This window comes from Coptis chinensis, chromosome 9 (assembly GCF_015680905.1).
Source record: "Coptis chinensis isolate HL-2020 chromosome 9, ASM1568090v1, whole genome shotgun sequence".
Taxonomy (NCBI): Eukaryota; Viridiplantae; Streptophyta; class Magnoliopsida; order Ranunculales; family Ranunculaceae; genus Coptis; species Coptis chinensis.
Window position 1 is genome coordinate 72562453 of NC_141464.1, and position 16594 is coordinate 72579046.

A 16594-nucleotide genomic window follows, 5' to 3' on the forward strand; every position below is an offset into this window, starting at 1 on the left:
TAATGAGTTACCAAAAAAAATAGAAAACTGTTTGCTTAGAGCATTTCCCATGCAAGCATAACTTTTTACCTCCCACATAGGACACTTTCTTGGTGAGAAGCTACTAGGGATTGCTCAATGTAAAGGTGATTTTAAAATTTGGATGGAATATTATTCCGTCTGCATGTAAAAATTGGAAAAAAAAAAAACAGAAAAACAACACGTAAGACAGAATAAAACATCCGTTCTAAAAAAGAAAAAAGAAGACGAAAAAAATTGCGAGACGGAATGAAATATGTTGTCCGAAAAAACATACGAAACGGAATAAAAAGTTATGTCTGAAGATCACAAGTCGGCAACTATCTTAGTAGCAAGTGCTACCTTCATTGTCACTCTTACATTGTGTCATTGTTTTTGGCTCATAAGGGTGACCATTGTCACCAAATTCGACGTTTTAAAGCCCGAGATATTGGGAAGGCGTCTGGTTCTAGTTTAAAACCCAATTTTTTTTAAAAAATGCATTTTAAACTTAAAAACCGTTTAAAACCCGAGATTTTGAAAATCTCCCATTTAAAACTTTTTTTATAAAAAAAATCTAAAAGAAAACGCGAGAAGAAAAAAGGGTTTTGGAGTTTATCTTTTTGAAGAGTGGGCTAACGATTGACTTATTGAGACAGTTCTGTATCTTATTTAGAGTCGTGTTTTGATATTGAATCTAAAACTTATAGTATTTGGATGAGTAATTATAATTTGATACTTTTATGTATTTGAATTTTCTTTCATTTGTATTATTATTATTTTTATTTTATGTGCCTATTTTTTTTCACTCTTATAAAAAATCAAACTCTTTATCTATTATATTCTTTATCATCGATTTTTACCGTTTCTTTTACGTATTATACGTTTTAAACCCGTTTTTTGTTTTTGTTTTTTTTTTTTTTGTTTTTTTTTTTTTTTTTTCGATACGCTCCATTTAAAATACGAACTAAGTTTTTTTCAAGTACACCGTTTTAAACCCATATCATACTTGGTGACAATGAGGGTGACAAGTTGTTATTTCCCTTCAAAGTTGTTTACATTGGAAAAGTTCGTATAGGCTTAGAATATTGGCTTCAACCATCCAAAGTCACAGACGTAATCATTGTGGTCAAAACTACTTGACTAAGTTGCTTCTACACCGTTGGTTTTGCATTCGATAAGATGTGAATCCGTTACCCCAAGTGAAAAATACACTTTGGCAAAGGCTCTTGGTCGCTTTCCAAGGCTGGAACAACTCTCCATACCCTCCGCAATGAAAAAATTATAAGGAAATGGAGATTGTAGTGTGTTGAAATATTTGTAGGGTTTATATTGTTAACTGTATCTTAAAGATGTACACAATTTCACCTTTTTGCAATATACATATAGGCCTAGCCGGATCTCAAAATTGGGGCATATAAACAGAATGATGCTCGCCCTCTAGAGTTACCATCGTGAACGTCATTAGAGATCCATATCAGAGTTGTGCCTAGTATCAGTGGGCCAGTTATCCTGATGCCATTATGTGGATCCAGTCTTGTATCAACTTCCCAATGCAGGTTAGGTTTTATGTTGAAAAGAATGAAATACCTCCTTGTGTTCCTTGCGCATAGGAGGGCTGCCACGCAATTTTGTTGACTGGGATCCCCAACCAGGATTTGAAGTGAGGGGGTTGTTACTTTAGGAAATGTTTTTGAAAGGAAGAAATCATTCTCTCACAATCTCACATAGTAAAAAATAACATAAATAGTATGATGTATTAATGTTAACTAGTAGCGGATAGAGTAATTTTTTTTTCCATAGAAAGTTTGGGGGACATTCGAGAGATTTGGGCCATGCGTTTGTTTACATACTTTAGGAAATGTTTTTGAAAGGAAGAAATCATTCTTTCATAGTCTTACATAGTAAAAATAACATAAATAGTATGATATATTAATGTTAACTAGTAGTGGATAGAGTATGTTTTTTTTCCATAAAAAGTTTGGGGGTACATTTTAGAGATTTCAGTTGCCTTTGTTTACATACGTTAGGAAATGTTTTTGAAAGGAAGAAATAATTACGATGTAGTAATGTTAACTAGTAGTGGATAGAGTAAAAAAGATATTTCCATAGAAATTTTGGGAGAGACATTCAGAGATTTCGGTTGCGTTTGTTTACATACTTTAGAGAATGTTTTTGAAAGGAATAAATCATTACGATGTATTAATGTTAACTAGTAGTGGATAGAGTAAAAAAAAAAACCATAGAAAGTTTGGGAGAGACATTCAGAGATTTCGGTTGCGTTTGTTTACATACTTTAAGAAATGTTTTTGAAAAGAATAAATCATTTTCTCAAAGTCTCATATTGTAAAAATAACATAAATAGCATGATGTATTAATGTTAACTAGTAGTGGATAGAGTTTTTTTTTTCCATAGTAAATTTGGGGTGGGGGGAACATTCAGAGATTTCAGTTGCGTTTGTTTACACACTTGAGGATGGAAAGGAAATGAAAAGTCTAGTGTGGTCCACCTTGTCCATAAATTTAGTATATTTGTTTGCTATGGAAAAGAAAATTGTTTTTCCCTTATGGAAACTAAACTATAGAAAGTAAAGGGTTTTCTAGTCTGTGGTCAACCCTCAGATTTGAGAGGAAAAGAAAAAGAAAATATTAGTTTTCATTTCTTTTTCTTAGCTTTTGCATAACAAATAGTCATGGAAAATATAAATAAAGTTTAATAAAAAAGAATAAAGCTAGTGTGCATGAGAGAGAGTGGTGTATTGAATCTAAGCCACTCATAACAGCAAAAGATTCTGGTGTATTACTCCACAAAATACTGTCCAAGAGCCTATAGACGTCCTCTATTCAAAATATATAGTTTTCTATTTTTTTCATTTTTTAAGTTTTGGCCTCACAAACCACAAACATAATAGATTCTATTCCTAGGTTTATCTTTTTTTTTTCCGAAATAACCAAATAGACTCATCAAAAAGAAAAATTCATTACATTCACTTCTTTTCTATTCCATAGCTACTGGGTTTTATTTTATTTTCTCAAGTAAGTGAGTAAACAAAACGCAGCCTTCATTTACGATATCAGGACTCCTCAAACTCCTGAAGCAGTCGTATGAATGCCGGGAGACCCCACACAAATTTTCTCTGCAAATTCAACAGTTTTTGACTCCTCATTGCCAACGAGATACCAAAATTTGATGAACCACACATCAATTTCAGTTAAACCCATAATCACATTAGGTCATCATATGTAATCTCTATATTTTCATTTTATTCACATTTGTGCATAGTCTGCGCTTAATGAAAAAAACGGTCCTAAAAAATTATAAATCGCACCAATATCCAGCCAAGTAGCCAACAATTCCAAGTTCAGCTAGAGTTGGGCCCAACGGATTCAACACCCATAAGCCCATAAACCATCGAGATTTGTGTATCCCGAATCTTTGGAATGTTAACAGCATATCATACTGCCACGTGTACACAAAAAAAAAAAAAAAGTCACGTGCTCCACCGAATTTCTATTTTATTTAATTATTATTCCCCTCATTATCTCCTCTTTCCTCCACACATAATAAAAAATAGTTTTTTTTGTTTTTCCTTTGAAATTAGGGTTAGGGTTTGAAAACAATGATGCAACCAGCACCAACAAACATCCCACCACCCACAATGGAACAACAACATCATCATTACCAACAGCAACAAGGAGGAGGAGGAGGAGGAGGAGGAGGAATCATGCCACCTCAGCAGCAGCAGCAACAACCTTGGATGATGATGCCACCTCAGCAACAGTGGAACCCACAACAAGTCCAACAACAAGTTTCTATACCACCACTACAACAACAACAACTTCCACCTCATCAAATGATTCAACAGCCACAACAAGTTCAGCAATATTCAGCCCTGCCTCAGCCAACTAGCTCTGATGAGATCCGGACACTTTGGATTGGTGATTTACAGTATTGGATGGAAGAAACTTATTTGACTTCCTGTTTTGCCCATACCAATGAGGTCATTTTCTTAAAGTTTCGATTTTTATCATTTTTTTCTTATTGCCCATCATGTAAATTTGACTGCTGAGTTTGCAACAGGTTTTGACAGTGAAGGTTATCCGTAATAAGCAAACTGGGCAATCAGAAAGTTATGGGTTTATTGAGTTTGTATCCCGTGCGGCTGCTGAAAGAGTTTTACAATCGTTCAATGGCACGGTTATGCCCAACACCGAGCAGAATTTTAGGTTGAATTGGGCTACTTTGGGTTCAGGAGAGAAACGTGCTGATGATGGCACTGATTATACAATATTTGTTGGAGATTTGGCTTCTGATGTTTCGGATTACACACTGCAAGAGACTTTTAAGACTCACTACCCGTCTGTTAAGGGTGCAAAGGTTGTTACTGATAGAATTACTGGACGTTCAAAGGGCTATGGGTTTGTCAAGTTTGCCGATGAAAGTGAGCAAGTGCGCGCCATGACTGAAATGAATGGTATGTTCTGTTCCACCAGGGCCATGCGCATTGGTCCAGCTACAAACAAAAAGACTGTGGGTACTCAACAACAGTATCCCAAAGGTATGTTTTGCTTCAATATTACTTATTTTAGTTTTACATGACTTTTATCTATATTTTTCTGTTGATGTTATGTGAGTTAGGAAATATTTATGTAAAGCGACTGGGAAGTAATGTTACTGTTTGTTCAATGTTCTGGTACTAGTTTCTTTCATTGTAAAAGAATTCAGCCCAGTATTCAGTTATTTACTATAGAGGTCAATAAGTTTGTTTTGTTTCGGTCAAGCACTTGAAGATAGGCTGCAATTTACAAAGTCATTTCCTTCCAGTACTTTCCTTTTGTAAAGGCACATTAAATACATTTCACAGATTCCGACTCTTATAAAAAAATAATCTTGTCTCGAAAGCAGGAAGCCAAGAGACGCTCATTTAGGGGCCTGGAACTGATTTCAACTGAAATGCATTCCCCTTAACTGCGTGGCCTCGTTTAGGTCAGTTTTACAGTTTATGTCGTAATTGTCCTTATTACGCATTTCAGAGGCATTTACTCTACATTCTCAAATTATTTCTCCATTTCTTATTTTTCTAGGCCTGTGATTTGAGCTAATTCTTTCACCTTTTCTCTTTTTCTTAGCCTTCTACATTTTACCGTTGTGCAGAATCAGTACTTTAATTCTGTCTATCAGTTCCATTTACGCAATTTTTTTTCAGAATTGAGTTCCTTCATTTCATTTCATTCCTTATTTTTTTTAGTTCATGGTGTCCACTCTTAATGCACCAAAAATGTTTGAACTTTCAAGATCTACTTTCTAAAGTGTAGATGTTGAAATACAACTAGCAGCAGTGGCGTAGGGCTTATGGCATGATTTATCTTTCTTAATTAGCTTGTTTCTTTATCAGTCGTCCCTCCCTCTGTTTCGTGTTAAAATAAAAAAAATCGTCGTGTTCACTTGTTCTGCTATTTGGAATATGACTGTTTGTTACCAGGATGCGCAATATGCAATCACCCAGATTCTGGTTAACTTGCCATGTATCTGTTTAAACAGTTATTGCGTCCTTGGTGGTGTGAAAAATCTAGTTTCATTATCAAAATCTTGGTTGCAAATTTAATGGTCTGTTGGTGTAATTGTAAATCTCTTATGTCTTTATCTTATGATATATTTTTACTGTTTGATTAACTATTTTGAGTATTTTCATGTGGAAAATATTTATTTTCCTGGGAAATACTTTTTTTCCCGAGTTTGATTCATTAAAATTAGGTAGGTAATTTTTCTCGAGAGAATTCATATATTCCCACCTCCATTAGAAAACATATTCCTAACGTCCCCCCTTAGGAAAAAAAAAATTGTGGGAAAATTAGAATGTTAGTAACTTGTTTTTACAGAAATGAAACTATACATGTAATGAGTCATATACTTTTCCACAGTAAATTTTGTTGGTGTCAAACGCCAAGAAGGAAAGAATTTAAATTTACTCATGTGTGACCAAACAAAACAACAATTCATTTTCTTCGCTTAATTTTCATGAGAAAATTTCTATGGGAAAACAAAGATTTTCTTGAGAAAATTTCCCAAGAAATCAAAATATGGTCAAATACACGTCCTATCTGTTGGAAAAGCATAGAGTACCTTGGATTGAAGTCACTCTAATACTGACAAAAAAATGTATGTACGATACCTGTGTGCACATCTATATGCCTGGTACTGGTCTTACAATGCGTTCTCTTTGTACTCGTTTATACGAATATATGGCCCGTGGTAGGTGGGCCTGTGAAGAATTTAAGATCTTTTGAAACTGATTTGAGAATGTTTGGTTGCTGATTCTGATTAGAAATTAGACACCCACTAGTACCAGTAAGAACCATTGGGAAACAGCAGTATCCCGAGTATGCGTAGAATAGAAAAGAAGGATCTGGATCAATTGATATCATGGAACTTTAGATTTAGGTCTGCACTCCCCTGAGCTCTGTACTTTCTGTCTCCCAGTCTCATAATCATTAAGGATTTAAGGGCATAATTATGCTGCTCCCCCCTTTAAGCTTATACATGGGTACATAGTTCTCTAGGCTTTTATATATATTGTTTCCTCTTTTTTGAAATGGTTTAGGTGTGCTGCCATAGTCCCTATTTGAAGGTACCCATACACCTGTCTGGGAAATGATGGGTGATTTTTCCTGGCTAGTTTTCTTGTTGGAGATCTTTGTTTCTTTTAATATTCTCACTGTGCTGAAAATCTGTGAAACACAGTTAATAATTGGAAGGAAAACCTGCATTCAGTCTTTAAGAAATTGGTAGTTAATGTTATCCAAATTTAACAAGGATAAACAGCTTAATCTGGTAAGTAGATAAGGCTGTTTATAGAGGTTCAGACAGAGCGGTTGCAGTACTATCACACTTCTTTGTATCCTTTTCTCAACATTTAACTTCTATACATCTTTCAGTTAATCAACTAGAATTTTACTTCCTTTACTTAGTATTCATGTTTTATTTTTATTTGCAGCTTCATTCCAGAGTAGTGATGCAACTCAAAGTGAAAATGATCCAAATAATACAACTGTGGGTACTTTGTTCTATTTCACACCTGTTAATGATTTTTCTGGTGCCAGAGTATGATGCTTACAATTGTGGTTGCAGATATTTGTTGGCGGCTTGGATTCAAATGTTACTGATGATAATCTGAGGCAAGTTTTTGGGCAGTTTGGCGAACTGACCCACGTGAAGATTCCAGTAGGAAAGCGCTGTGGATTTGTCCAATTTGCTAATAGGTAAGAACCAACTGTGTTTTCCTAGGAGTTGCATGTAATGTAACTAACTCCCTCTTTGAAAAGAGAAAAAGAAGGTGGCTTGATGTACAGTCTTTAGATCCCTTAATAGTTTTGACTGAATACTGGTTTTGGTCTGGTGATGCAGAGCTTGTGCAGAGGAGGCTTTACTTATGTTAAACGGAACTCTTTTGGGAGGGCAAAGCATTAGACTTTCCTGGGGGCGTAGCCCTTCAAACAAACAGGTTCAATTTTACTTATTTGTAATCATTCTTCTCATTTATCATTATATGTGAATGTGTTCCCACTATTAATATGACGGATTTACAGGATACATCTGCTGGGTGGGTACAGCCACAGCCAGACCCAAATCAGTGGAATGGTGCTGGGTATTATGGATACAACCAAGGTTACGAATCCTATGGATATGCCCCTCCTGCTCAAGATCCTAACATGTATGCTTATGGTGGAGCCTATCCTGGATATGGAAATTATCCACAGCAACAGGTGCGTTTTCGTGTGCCTCTCTTGTAGAGTGGTTTTATCAGCTGCTTTTCTTACTGCTGAATAACAATAGACGTCAAATTCTGTTATACTATTATGAAATGAAAATGCAAAGTCAACTTTTGTGTATTGCTTTGATTGGTGTCCAATATTATTATGGTATATATTGTCAGTGCCTACTATGATATTTTTGCTCACCAGACTTGCTCTGTTTGCAGTGATACCATCTCTCAAGCATTCAAGCTGTTGGTGGCCAGGTGTTGAAGGAACAGAGCAGGAGCTTGCACCCCAGGGTTCTCTTCTCTAGCAGCTGCTTAGTCAAAGCAATAGGTCTCGAGAGAGACAAGAAAAAACAAAAAACAAAAAACAGCTTTGGTGTGATATTTGAATGGGATGTCTTTCTCTTTAAATCTTTTTTCCATATCTGAAACGATTGTTGTTGTGTTTCCTGGAGCACCTACTCCGAAACTCGGGAGTCCAGACTTCTCTACTTAGTAATGATATTGTTGAGATCAGTATGAAATTACAAGTTAAACTTATTAATGTTTTGTTGACCTTGAATGGATTGCAATGCTTTTTTCATATTGGCGTAGTGAGTTTGCTATGGTGTGAATCATGGTGTATTTTGTTTTTGTTGCATATGGTGTGGATTGTGGAAACAGCAGGGTGTTTGCGATTATACAAAAGCTGAACAAGAAAATTCTAAAATATTTAGTGAGGCTATGTTTATATTGTCGTGTACCTGTATTAGATAGCTCTGGAGATGTTAAAAGTCTTAAGAGAACCAGGAACAACTGATTAACGGCAGAGATTTATTTATACGTAGTATATCATATACTTACTGAACGCATCTCATTGGAGGGTGCATGGGAATTGTACTATGATTTTGAAGCAGGTTTTCTGTGGAAACTCTTGCCATGTTTGGTCCAAAGGAATCTAGATTCCTGCAACTGAATGTAATGTCATCGTTTATGGACTCCTGTTATAGCTGTTGGGCACTCTCTTCCAGAGTCGATTAACAAATTAAACGTGTGAAATGACGGCGTTTTTTTGGCTATCCATAATGCGTAATGTCCTAGTCTTACTGTGATGCCAGAAGATAAGGGTATGTATATCAAACTATCTACCTCAGCCTGGTAGAACTTTGCTAGATACACTCGCGGATATTTCCAGTATATAGGATACTTGGTGATTACTATTGCCTTCTCAAATGCTTATTTTCATTCTTCTCCAATACTAGAACACCTAGGCTGTTCCAGTGTGTTAACGGAATTCATGTTATGATTAAAGATTCGGATTTAAAGTTCCTCAGACCTTACCTTCCTAGATTTACTGTCGGACTAATTTTGGAAGCGCATAACACTGTGCACTAGCAAGTAGCAACTTTGCAAGCTAGAGAAACATGTTTCTAAAATTTAGAAAAGTGCGTCCAGTAATGGGTAATTCAATATTAAGGAAGTCAAGGAACCACTTTACAAACAGCTTAAAGCCTTGAAACCCACCCCCCACCCCCACCCCCACCCCAAAAAAAATGTGTCTTTCAAACTAGAGAGACCGACTAGAATGCCTCATTATCAAATTGAGCCTTAGAGGCAGATTTTCATTATAGCACGAAGTATAACTTCGATTCAGGGTGTGCACTGTGCAGTAACCGAAAGAACTAACATCAACTATAATGACGACAAAATCCACAATGCCCAGTTACACTTGCTATTCCATTTCATCCACAGCATCTAAAACTTTGAATAACTTGAACATGTATGTTAAAATAACTTATGAGTGCATGGAACTCAATAACCTAAGAGCCAAGGCTTCTTGATCTGCCAGAGAAATTGAGTCAGTAGCGTAGTTCAACTTATTTTTCTCTTCCATATCACCATCGTCATTATCACTAAAATATATCTTTGATCTCTTGGTGGTCCTGCCACGAGCATCTTCTCTATCTGAACCAGAAAAATCCTCACTTTCTTCCTCTTCACTATTATCTTCTTCTCTTCCCCTCTTCAACTTTATCTTCTCCTTAGTTCGTTTCTCTCTAAGGCGTTGCTGTTGCACAAGCTTGTCTTCCTTGTCATCCTTTTTCAATTCTTCGCTAAGCAGAGTGTACCGTTCTCGTCTTTTTACTGCAAAATGTAAAACCAAATGCAAAAAATGTAAGACCTAGATACTCAGGAGCTAGGAGACACAATTGAATAACATAAGTTGAAACTTCAGAGAGTTGGACATCAACAAAGTATGCATTGGCTTCTATACCACCATGTTCTAGGTTTACAAGTAGCAGTTAGGGGAATTCATTACCCTTTACCCCGACACACGCCCTTCTTACTTAGTGTCACCATGTTTTTCAAAAGATTACCTTCGTCAAGCTGAAGCGACCCATTTCCACTATCAGTGTCAGCTAATGCTGCAAGTGGGGGAAGTGTGTTGCCTTCCTCGTCAAACACGCACCTTTTGCCAAGTGGTCTGTGTAGATTAATCTTCAACTTCTTCTTCTTGAGAATCCTGGTTGCGGGGCTGTACCAAAGACAAAACGTAATCCCAAGTCAGAATATATAACATTGAAATCAACACAAATGAGAGAGAAAAATAAATGTTCAAGGTCGAATGACCACTCAAATGATAATGAGATCGATGAAACATAACTCTACAAAATACCAACTAACCAAACTTTTAAGACCACAAGAACTAAATAGTAAATACGAATATCGCAGTCACTATCATTCAATCACACTGATATTGCCATGGCTTGCAAAGCGGACTGCCACAAAATGTGAACCATATGTTGAGTATGTGCCGGCATACTCAAGTTAAGCATAAACAGAAACTTCACTAATATCTTAAAAGATGCATGCAGATCATTACATAGTAGAAGCTTCAATTTCAGCACCATTGCTTTCTAAATCCATTTGCGGTTCTTTTGCTAGCAGAAGACCAGTTTTCAAATCTCCTCTTCCTTCCTCAGACGGACTAGGACTTATATCGGTTTCTCTTCTTGGCTTTGCTACAGTAATTTTCACATCACTTTCAGGTTGAGAGTCCTCTGGCACTGTCCGAGCCCTGGTTTTCTGGTTTAAGAAACGAACTTTTGGGGGAATAGGTAGACCCAATGATTCAGAAAACTCATCTATGGGAAGTTTCTGAACATCAAAAACTTCCTTATCTCGCTGTTTATGTATAGATCTCAAATAAGTGATGTAAGCCCTCATAGCCAAAGACTTCAGATCTGGGTGCTTAACCAGCAAACCCCCCAAAAGCCCTGAGATTGATTGCTGTCTTTTAGAATTCATCTGAAAGACACAAAGGGCATCATCAGCTTCAGAGACTTTTCAAGTATATTCTTTAAGTGGTCTAAGAGATTGTGACATTCGTTATAGACAAAAACAAATATCGTCCATGCAGTTGGAATAATATGTTTGAGGTAACACTTTTATTATTATATATATATATTTTTTTGGATCAATGTGAAAGACATTGAAGTGGTCCTGTAAGGGTTAAGAACTTTAGATCCCTATAAGTTCCTTTCTTGTATCATGTAAAAGTGTAAAACGCACAAACTTTATGCTCCGAGTGTCAGCATCAGGCCACAGAAAACTCAATTATATTGCTTTTCAGTTATCAATGTAGTGGTTTAAGAGGTACGAGATTAATGTACCTTTATACTCTGTACAGGTACTTTTAATGATTGTAACTTTTTGAGCATTTCTTCTTCCGAGGGCATAAGGAATAACACTGATCTCCCACTAGAATGATAACGAGCAGTACGACCAACTCTATGAATATAAGATGCAACATCGTCTGGACAGTCCACCTGAATGGAATTGTCTGTTAGCTAGAGATATTTTCAAGAAAAGCTGCTTTTTAGCTAACTATATTACCTGGACAACCCAGTCGACTGCCTTTTTTTTAAAATCCAGACCTCTTGATGCAACATCGGTTGAGAATAGGACTGATTGCGGCTGCTCACAGAACTGAGTATATACACCCATTCTTTTTTCCTGCTTCATCCTTCCATGCAGACATTTCAAAGGAATTCCAGGTTGCAGTTTCTTAAATGCTTCAAAAACGAATCTCACCTGTTGCACTTAGATTTCAGTTGTAGAAATACTGAAATAGTGATACCTAAGAACTAAATAGAAGTGTGTGCTTCATTGTGTGTTCTCTTATGGAGTCTTTTCTTTCTAATCCTTATGTAATCACTACACTCTGAAGCAAAGTGTTCTCTGGTTAAGCCTGGGTAGAGGGAGACTTGTATGGGACCCAAGGTCTTAAGATAAGATTCAGTCTTAACCTAGAGAGGCAGATAAAAGGATTACAATTTTAAGTTTTTTTTTCACCTAGATATCCCACAATACATAAGAACGCCAAATAAAGTTGGTCCTAAGAGGCGAGCCAGCGTGTGAAGCTGGCTACTAACACTAAAGCTGCCTTTCAAGGGGAACGGAGATTTACACGACTTAGCTACGAGTCCAATTGATCAACATTACAGAACAGGCATGGACTACATAATCTGTAGTGTGCGAACTGGTTTAAACAACTGTCTTTTGGTCTTTTTTAAGGGGAGGGGGGTTTGTACTAATATCAAACTCGTAGTGTTAGAAGAACAAAATAATTAGATACAGGGCATTACATTCATCCTGGGGATAACTTTGCTTCACAACCTCCAGATTCTAACCCATTAGCATAACTTTCCTTTACAACTATTAGATAACAAATCTAAAATAACATTTCACTGTGGTCTTTAGGCTGTGGGAAAAAAGGAGGCTTAGAGGACCACCACTGCTTCACGCTGGTTTTCAACTCCGTAAATGCAAATCACCGTTAAAACAACTACAAAAAACAATCATGATGGGCTCACCTGTTTGCAAGTTGAAAGGAACACTAATATCGTCGAATTAAGATGTGCCTTTATGAAGCTCCACAGCGTATCCAACTTTTTCTCGAGAGGAACAATAACAGCAGTTTGCTGCAGGCCACTAGGAGTGGCTGTCAAAGAGTCCGAGTGGACACTAAGATACTCTGGGTCCTTCAAACTCAGCCTAGTAAGAGCCTCAACAGACCTCGACTGGGTTGCTGAAAAAAGCATGGTTTGCCGTTTTTTGGGAGCTGTGAAATTATTGCATTTACTTCTTCCTTGAAACCTTTATCGAGAAGCCGGTCAGCCTCATCAAGCACCAAGACCTATTTCTTGGCCAGGAAATACATCCAGAATCAGAAGAATACATCCAGAATCAGACAGAAAATGAATTAGGAGGCCATTCTCTCTGTGTTTGCCATACATGTGGAACCATCCACAACAGGAGAACTTTTTAAGATCTTCCCCAAAATCTACTCAACTCAATCTCCGAAAGAAGAAAACAAGATTGGTTCCATGAGAGTCTAGGTGACATGTATGACAATCACAGTAACAAATAGCTTGAACCAATAATAACTACCAAAGAACTATCTTATCCTGACCTGAAGCCCTGAACAATCAAAATCCGGAGTCTCGTTCATGTGTTCAACAAGCCGGCCGGGAGTGCACACCAAAATGTTCAAGTTGTTAACATGTGCCTTCTCATATTTAACATCTTCACCACCACCGATCAGAAAACCAGCACTGAAACCATGGTGCTTCCCTACTAAGTTCAATACCTCAAAAATTTGACCTGCTAGTTCCCTGGTAGGACTTATTATTATGCAGCCTACCCCAAAATTAGGTTCCCAACCTTCTCTGTACAGCTTCTCTAAAATCTGAAAGCATTAGATCCTGATTTACTACAGTTGCAACAAGAAGCTAGTACCATCTCTACATATTCCATAATCATTATAGAATAAAAATGATCTAAAACTAGTAAGCCCAAGTTGAAGTAAACATAATTAAACAAGCCCAAATGCAGTAAAATAAAAACTTACAGGAACAATAAAAGCAAGAGTCTTTCCAGAGCCAGTTTTAGCAGCACCAAGAATATCTCTACCACATAAAGTATGAGGCAAAGAAGCAATTTGAATATCAGTCATAATTTTAAACCCAGCTTCATTTAAACCTTTTTTAGTCTTGTGTGAAATTGGATATTGTCTAAATTCTTTACAACCAGCATATAATGAAAAGGTACCATTATGTAATAATAAGTCACCTATTGGTGCATCAGATGAAAGGGGTTTTATTGATAGTGGGTTTGACCCTGAGTCTGGTTTACCATACTCAATCCAATTACTCAGTAAGGATATTTCTTCTTTCTCTGTTTGGTATTTTTTCTTTCTTGGAAAAGTTTTGTTTTTTTTTCTGGGTTTCATGTTTTTGAGGTGTTTGGTCATGAATTGAGAGAGAATTTGAATTAGGGTTTATGAGTGGTGGGAAAAAAATTAGGGTTTTTGAGAGTGACAACGAAGATAAAACTAGTTGGGCTGGACTCTTTTTTATAACTTTCATGGGCCGGATCCGTTTTGTTTTTTTGTGAGGGAATATATATTATACACGTGTCCAGCATAACTGCATAACTCACCAAGCCAATTATACCAAGACCTCAGCGTCGCTACAATGTTATAGGCCATTGGTCAATAGACGTGTCCATCACCAAAGACAATTAGTTCGTACTAAACGAACTAGAGTCATCATCTCGCTAGAACAAGCGACCAAAGCCTTAGCTGATAAGATCATTATGTTACACTTAGTTCGTGATCAACAAGGCAACCCAAGAGACAAGTCGCCTTCGGTTACACATGAGCACTAAAGATCATCAATGAATAAAACACCAAAGGTGGATCTCATTCATTATGCAATTAATGGAGCACCAAAGATCAGAAGATATAAATACAAAGTGGTGACTAAACAGGGGTTTCAGTCTCACATTCTCTCCCTCTCCAATTCAATCACTTAATTCCAAAATGAATTACGTCTGATTTGATTCCAGTTCACCCATAGGCAGTTCGATCATTCGAACTCAGTCATAACATCATCTTCCCCAATCACCCAGACTCATAAGGTCGTGACTAAAACACACATTTACATTATTCATGAGCAAATTCATGACTAGCCTTATATAGTTCAACTAGCTACATCAATATATTTGCATCAATACTAATAAGTAATAAGAATACAAATGAAACATAAAGCCTAGAATGTATACCACTTGAAATTGATATATTTATATATATTCCAAAGACTGGGGAGAAAATTATGACATAATATAAGGATCGATGGTATATTAGGGTCCATCGATCAATCCTAATACTAATATATTCTGGTGTAATGAAGAATGTAACGAAGTGCAGCTTGCAATTTGTGCCTCCATAAGAATGTGGACATACATGGTCTTCCTCAATCTGTTTTTCTTATAACTTTTCTTTCCACTCCTTCTGCTTTGGACCGAGAAAAATCTTCTATGTACTTACGCTTCCACAGAATATTATTCGTTGACAAATCCTTTAGCTCTGAGGAAACACAACCAAGCTTAGCAATTTCAAAACCTGGAAGGAACTCCACTATTTTAAGTTTAAGTTCAGACGGAAGACTCTTGAAACATGGAGGAACCTTATTTGCCAATCCAGTTTTCGTACAAAGATCATTTAATAGAGGCAATGCAAGTTGATCCTTTACAATCCTCCAAAATTGAAAAGTTCTCCATTTGATCGTCCACATTGATTGCCAGTAAAAGCATGTCTTAGGTTCTTTCTTTATCTTTATAGCATTAGGCACCGCATCACATAAACCACACGCTGAATGATCAGCGGTTGTAATATGGTTACACAGAGCACCTAGAGCTGGGCTAAAAAGATCATAATCCAAAGAACACAAGTTGGATGCAGCAGGGTACGACTTATAAACATTCACTATTCTTCCCATATCATTAAATATCACATCAACTGTTTCCAAAGATGAAACTTCATCGTGCTCACCATTACTTAGAAGTTCAGGAACAGTGTACCGTATCATCCCAATCGTAGAGTCCGACACCAATCCATCCGGAATATTGTTCTTTGTTACAGTGCCTACATAAACAAACCCGGATTCCAAAAAGACTGTGTAGGGGAGTGATATTCTCTATCCAGCACGCGCTTAACATGGTGGAACTAATGCACCGACCTATGGTCCCAGGTCGCATCCATGAGCCAACATCGCGCCACAGGACAGATCGCAACATCATGCGAACTCACGCCCGGAACAATGACACAGACCCCTATCCATAAGCAATCATGGTGAAGGTGTACTTGCACTCATCCTAAGCTATGTCGAGTCACTAGTCGCGGCCATGGCTTCTTTCGCTGCCGCATTGCCACTCCTCATCATCATCACGGCGGACCTATGTAGATATTTCTCCGTGCTCCCATGATCCACACCCCACGTTGGTGACATCCTTTACGCGTGGAGGGTGAGGATACACTTTCAATCTCTATAAATACCACTCCTATGAACTCGCCCGGACTGATTCTACTCGAGCCCAACCCCTAGAGTAAGATCGTGGCGATCGGCTCCAAAAGCGAACTTCGGTCTCATCCATCTATTCATATCGGTCGAGGTGTTTGTAGAGGAATAACACATCACACCTTTACATTGGCGCCCGTGCGTGGTCGATCGCTTGAAACCAAACCACTTTCACACTAATCGGTAACAAAAACCAAACCAAAAGATTCTCAAGCCCACGAAGCATGGTAAGCCTCGAAGCTCAATTCAACACTTTGGCCGGCAATTTAGGAACAATGAGCGAACAAATTGCCCAACTTCGGGCAAAGCGTCACGTTCGTGCACAAGTAGATACCACAAAGCCCACTAGCTGGCACCATGACGGCGGCGTCATCAGCGTCGGTCAACGGATCACCGAGCTAAACCAAAGGCTTTCGACAAGAATGCGGTCAGAAA

General features: G+C 37.4%; 3 protein-coding genes across 5 annotated transcripts; 1 reads left to right on the plus strand and 2 right to left on the minus strand.

The window, feature by feature from the left end:
* The first annotated feature begins 3542 nt into the window (after positions 1–3542).
* Positions 3543–8340, plus strand: LOC147477885 (polyadenylate-binding protein RBP45-like). 3 transcript variants are annotated; one of them, XR_015209136.1, is made up of 8 exons: positions 3543–3998; positions 4079–4556; positions 4904–4984; positions 6993–7048; positions 7127–7257; positions 7403–7499; positions 7585–7761; positions 7977–8340. XR_015209136.1 is itself a non-coding variant. In XM_086584537.1 (7 exons), exons 1-7 carry the CDS (start codon positions 3618–3620, stop codon positions 7977–7979), a joined length of 1323 nt encoding a protein of 440 aa, XP_086440663.1. In that variant the 5' UTR covers positions 3546–3617; the 3' UTR covers positions 7980–8340. The 3 variants fall into 3 exon arrangements, 2 of the variants coding, with proteins under 2 accessions (XP_086440664.1, XP_086440663.1); XM_086584537.1 differs by lacking the exon at positions 4904–4984 and having other exon boundaries at positions 3546–3998; XM_086584538.1 differs by lacking the exons at positions 4904–4984; positions 7403–7499; positions 7585–7761; positions 7977–8340 and having other exon boundaries at positions 3545–3998; positions 7127–7261.
* Positions 8341–9408: 1068 nt separating this feature from the next.
* Positions 9409–14122, minus strand: LOC147477886 (DEA(D/H)-box RNA helicase family protein). Its single transcript, XM_086583558.1, is given in 9 exon segments — positions 9409–9881; positions 10115–10272; positions 10621–11045; positions 11411–11566; positions 11634–11831; positions 12614–12852; positions 12855–12936; positions 13213–13488; positions 13651–14122. Coding segments are annotated over 9 exon segments (2286 nt in total). The 5' UTR covers positions 14053–14122; the 3' UTR covers positions 9409–9531.
* A 933-nt stretch (positions 14123–15055) lies between these two features.
* LOC147477887 (F-box protein At1g70360-like) lies at positions 15056–15670 on the minus strand. The gene has a single exon (XM_086586108.1). It carries the CDS (start codon positions 15668–15670, stop codon positions 15056–15058), a length of 615 nt encoding a protein of 204 aa, XP_086442234.1.
* Between the last annotated feature and the right edge of the window lie 924 nt (positions 15671–16594).

Bases quoted from the DNA above. Each gene is read 5' to 3' on its own strand.
- LOC147477885 (XM_086584537.1), top strand. From the start codon at position 3,618: ATGATGCAACCAGCACCAACAAACATCCCACCACCCACAATGGAACAA. The intron at 7,049-7,126 runs GTGGGTACTTTG...TTGTGGTTGCAG, and splicing joins ATGATCCAAATAATACAACT to ATATTTGTTGGCGGCTTGGA. The intron at 7,258-7,402 runs GTAAGAACCAAC...CTGGTGATGCAG, and splicing joins TTTGTCCAATTTGCTAATAG to AGCTTGTGCAGAGGAGGCTT.
- LOC147477887 (XM_086586108.1), bottom strand. From the start codon at position 15,670: ATGATACGGTACACTGTTCCTGAACTTCTAAGTAATGGTGAGCACGAT.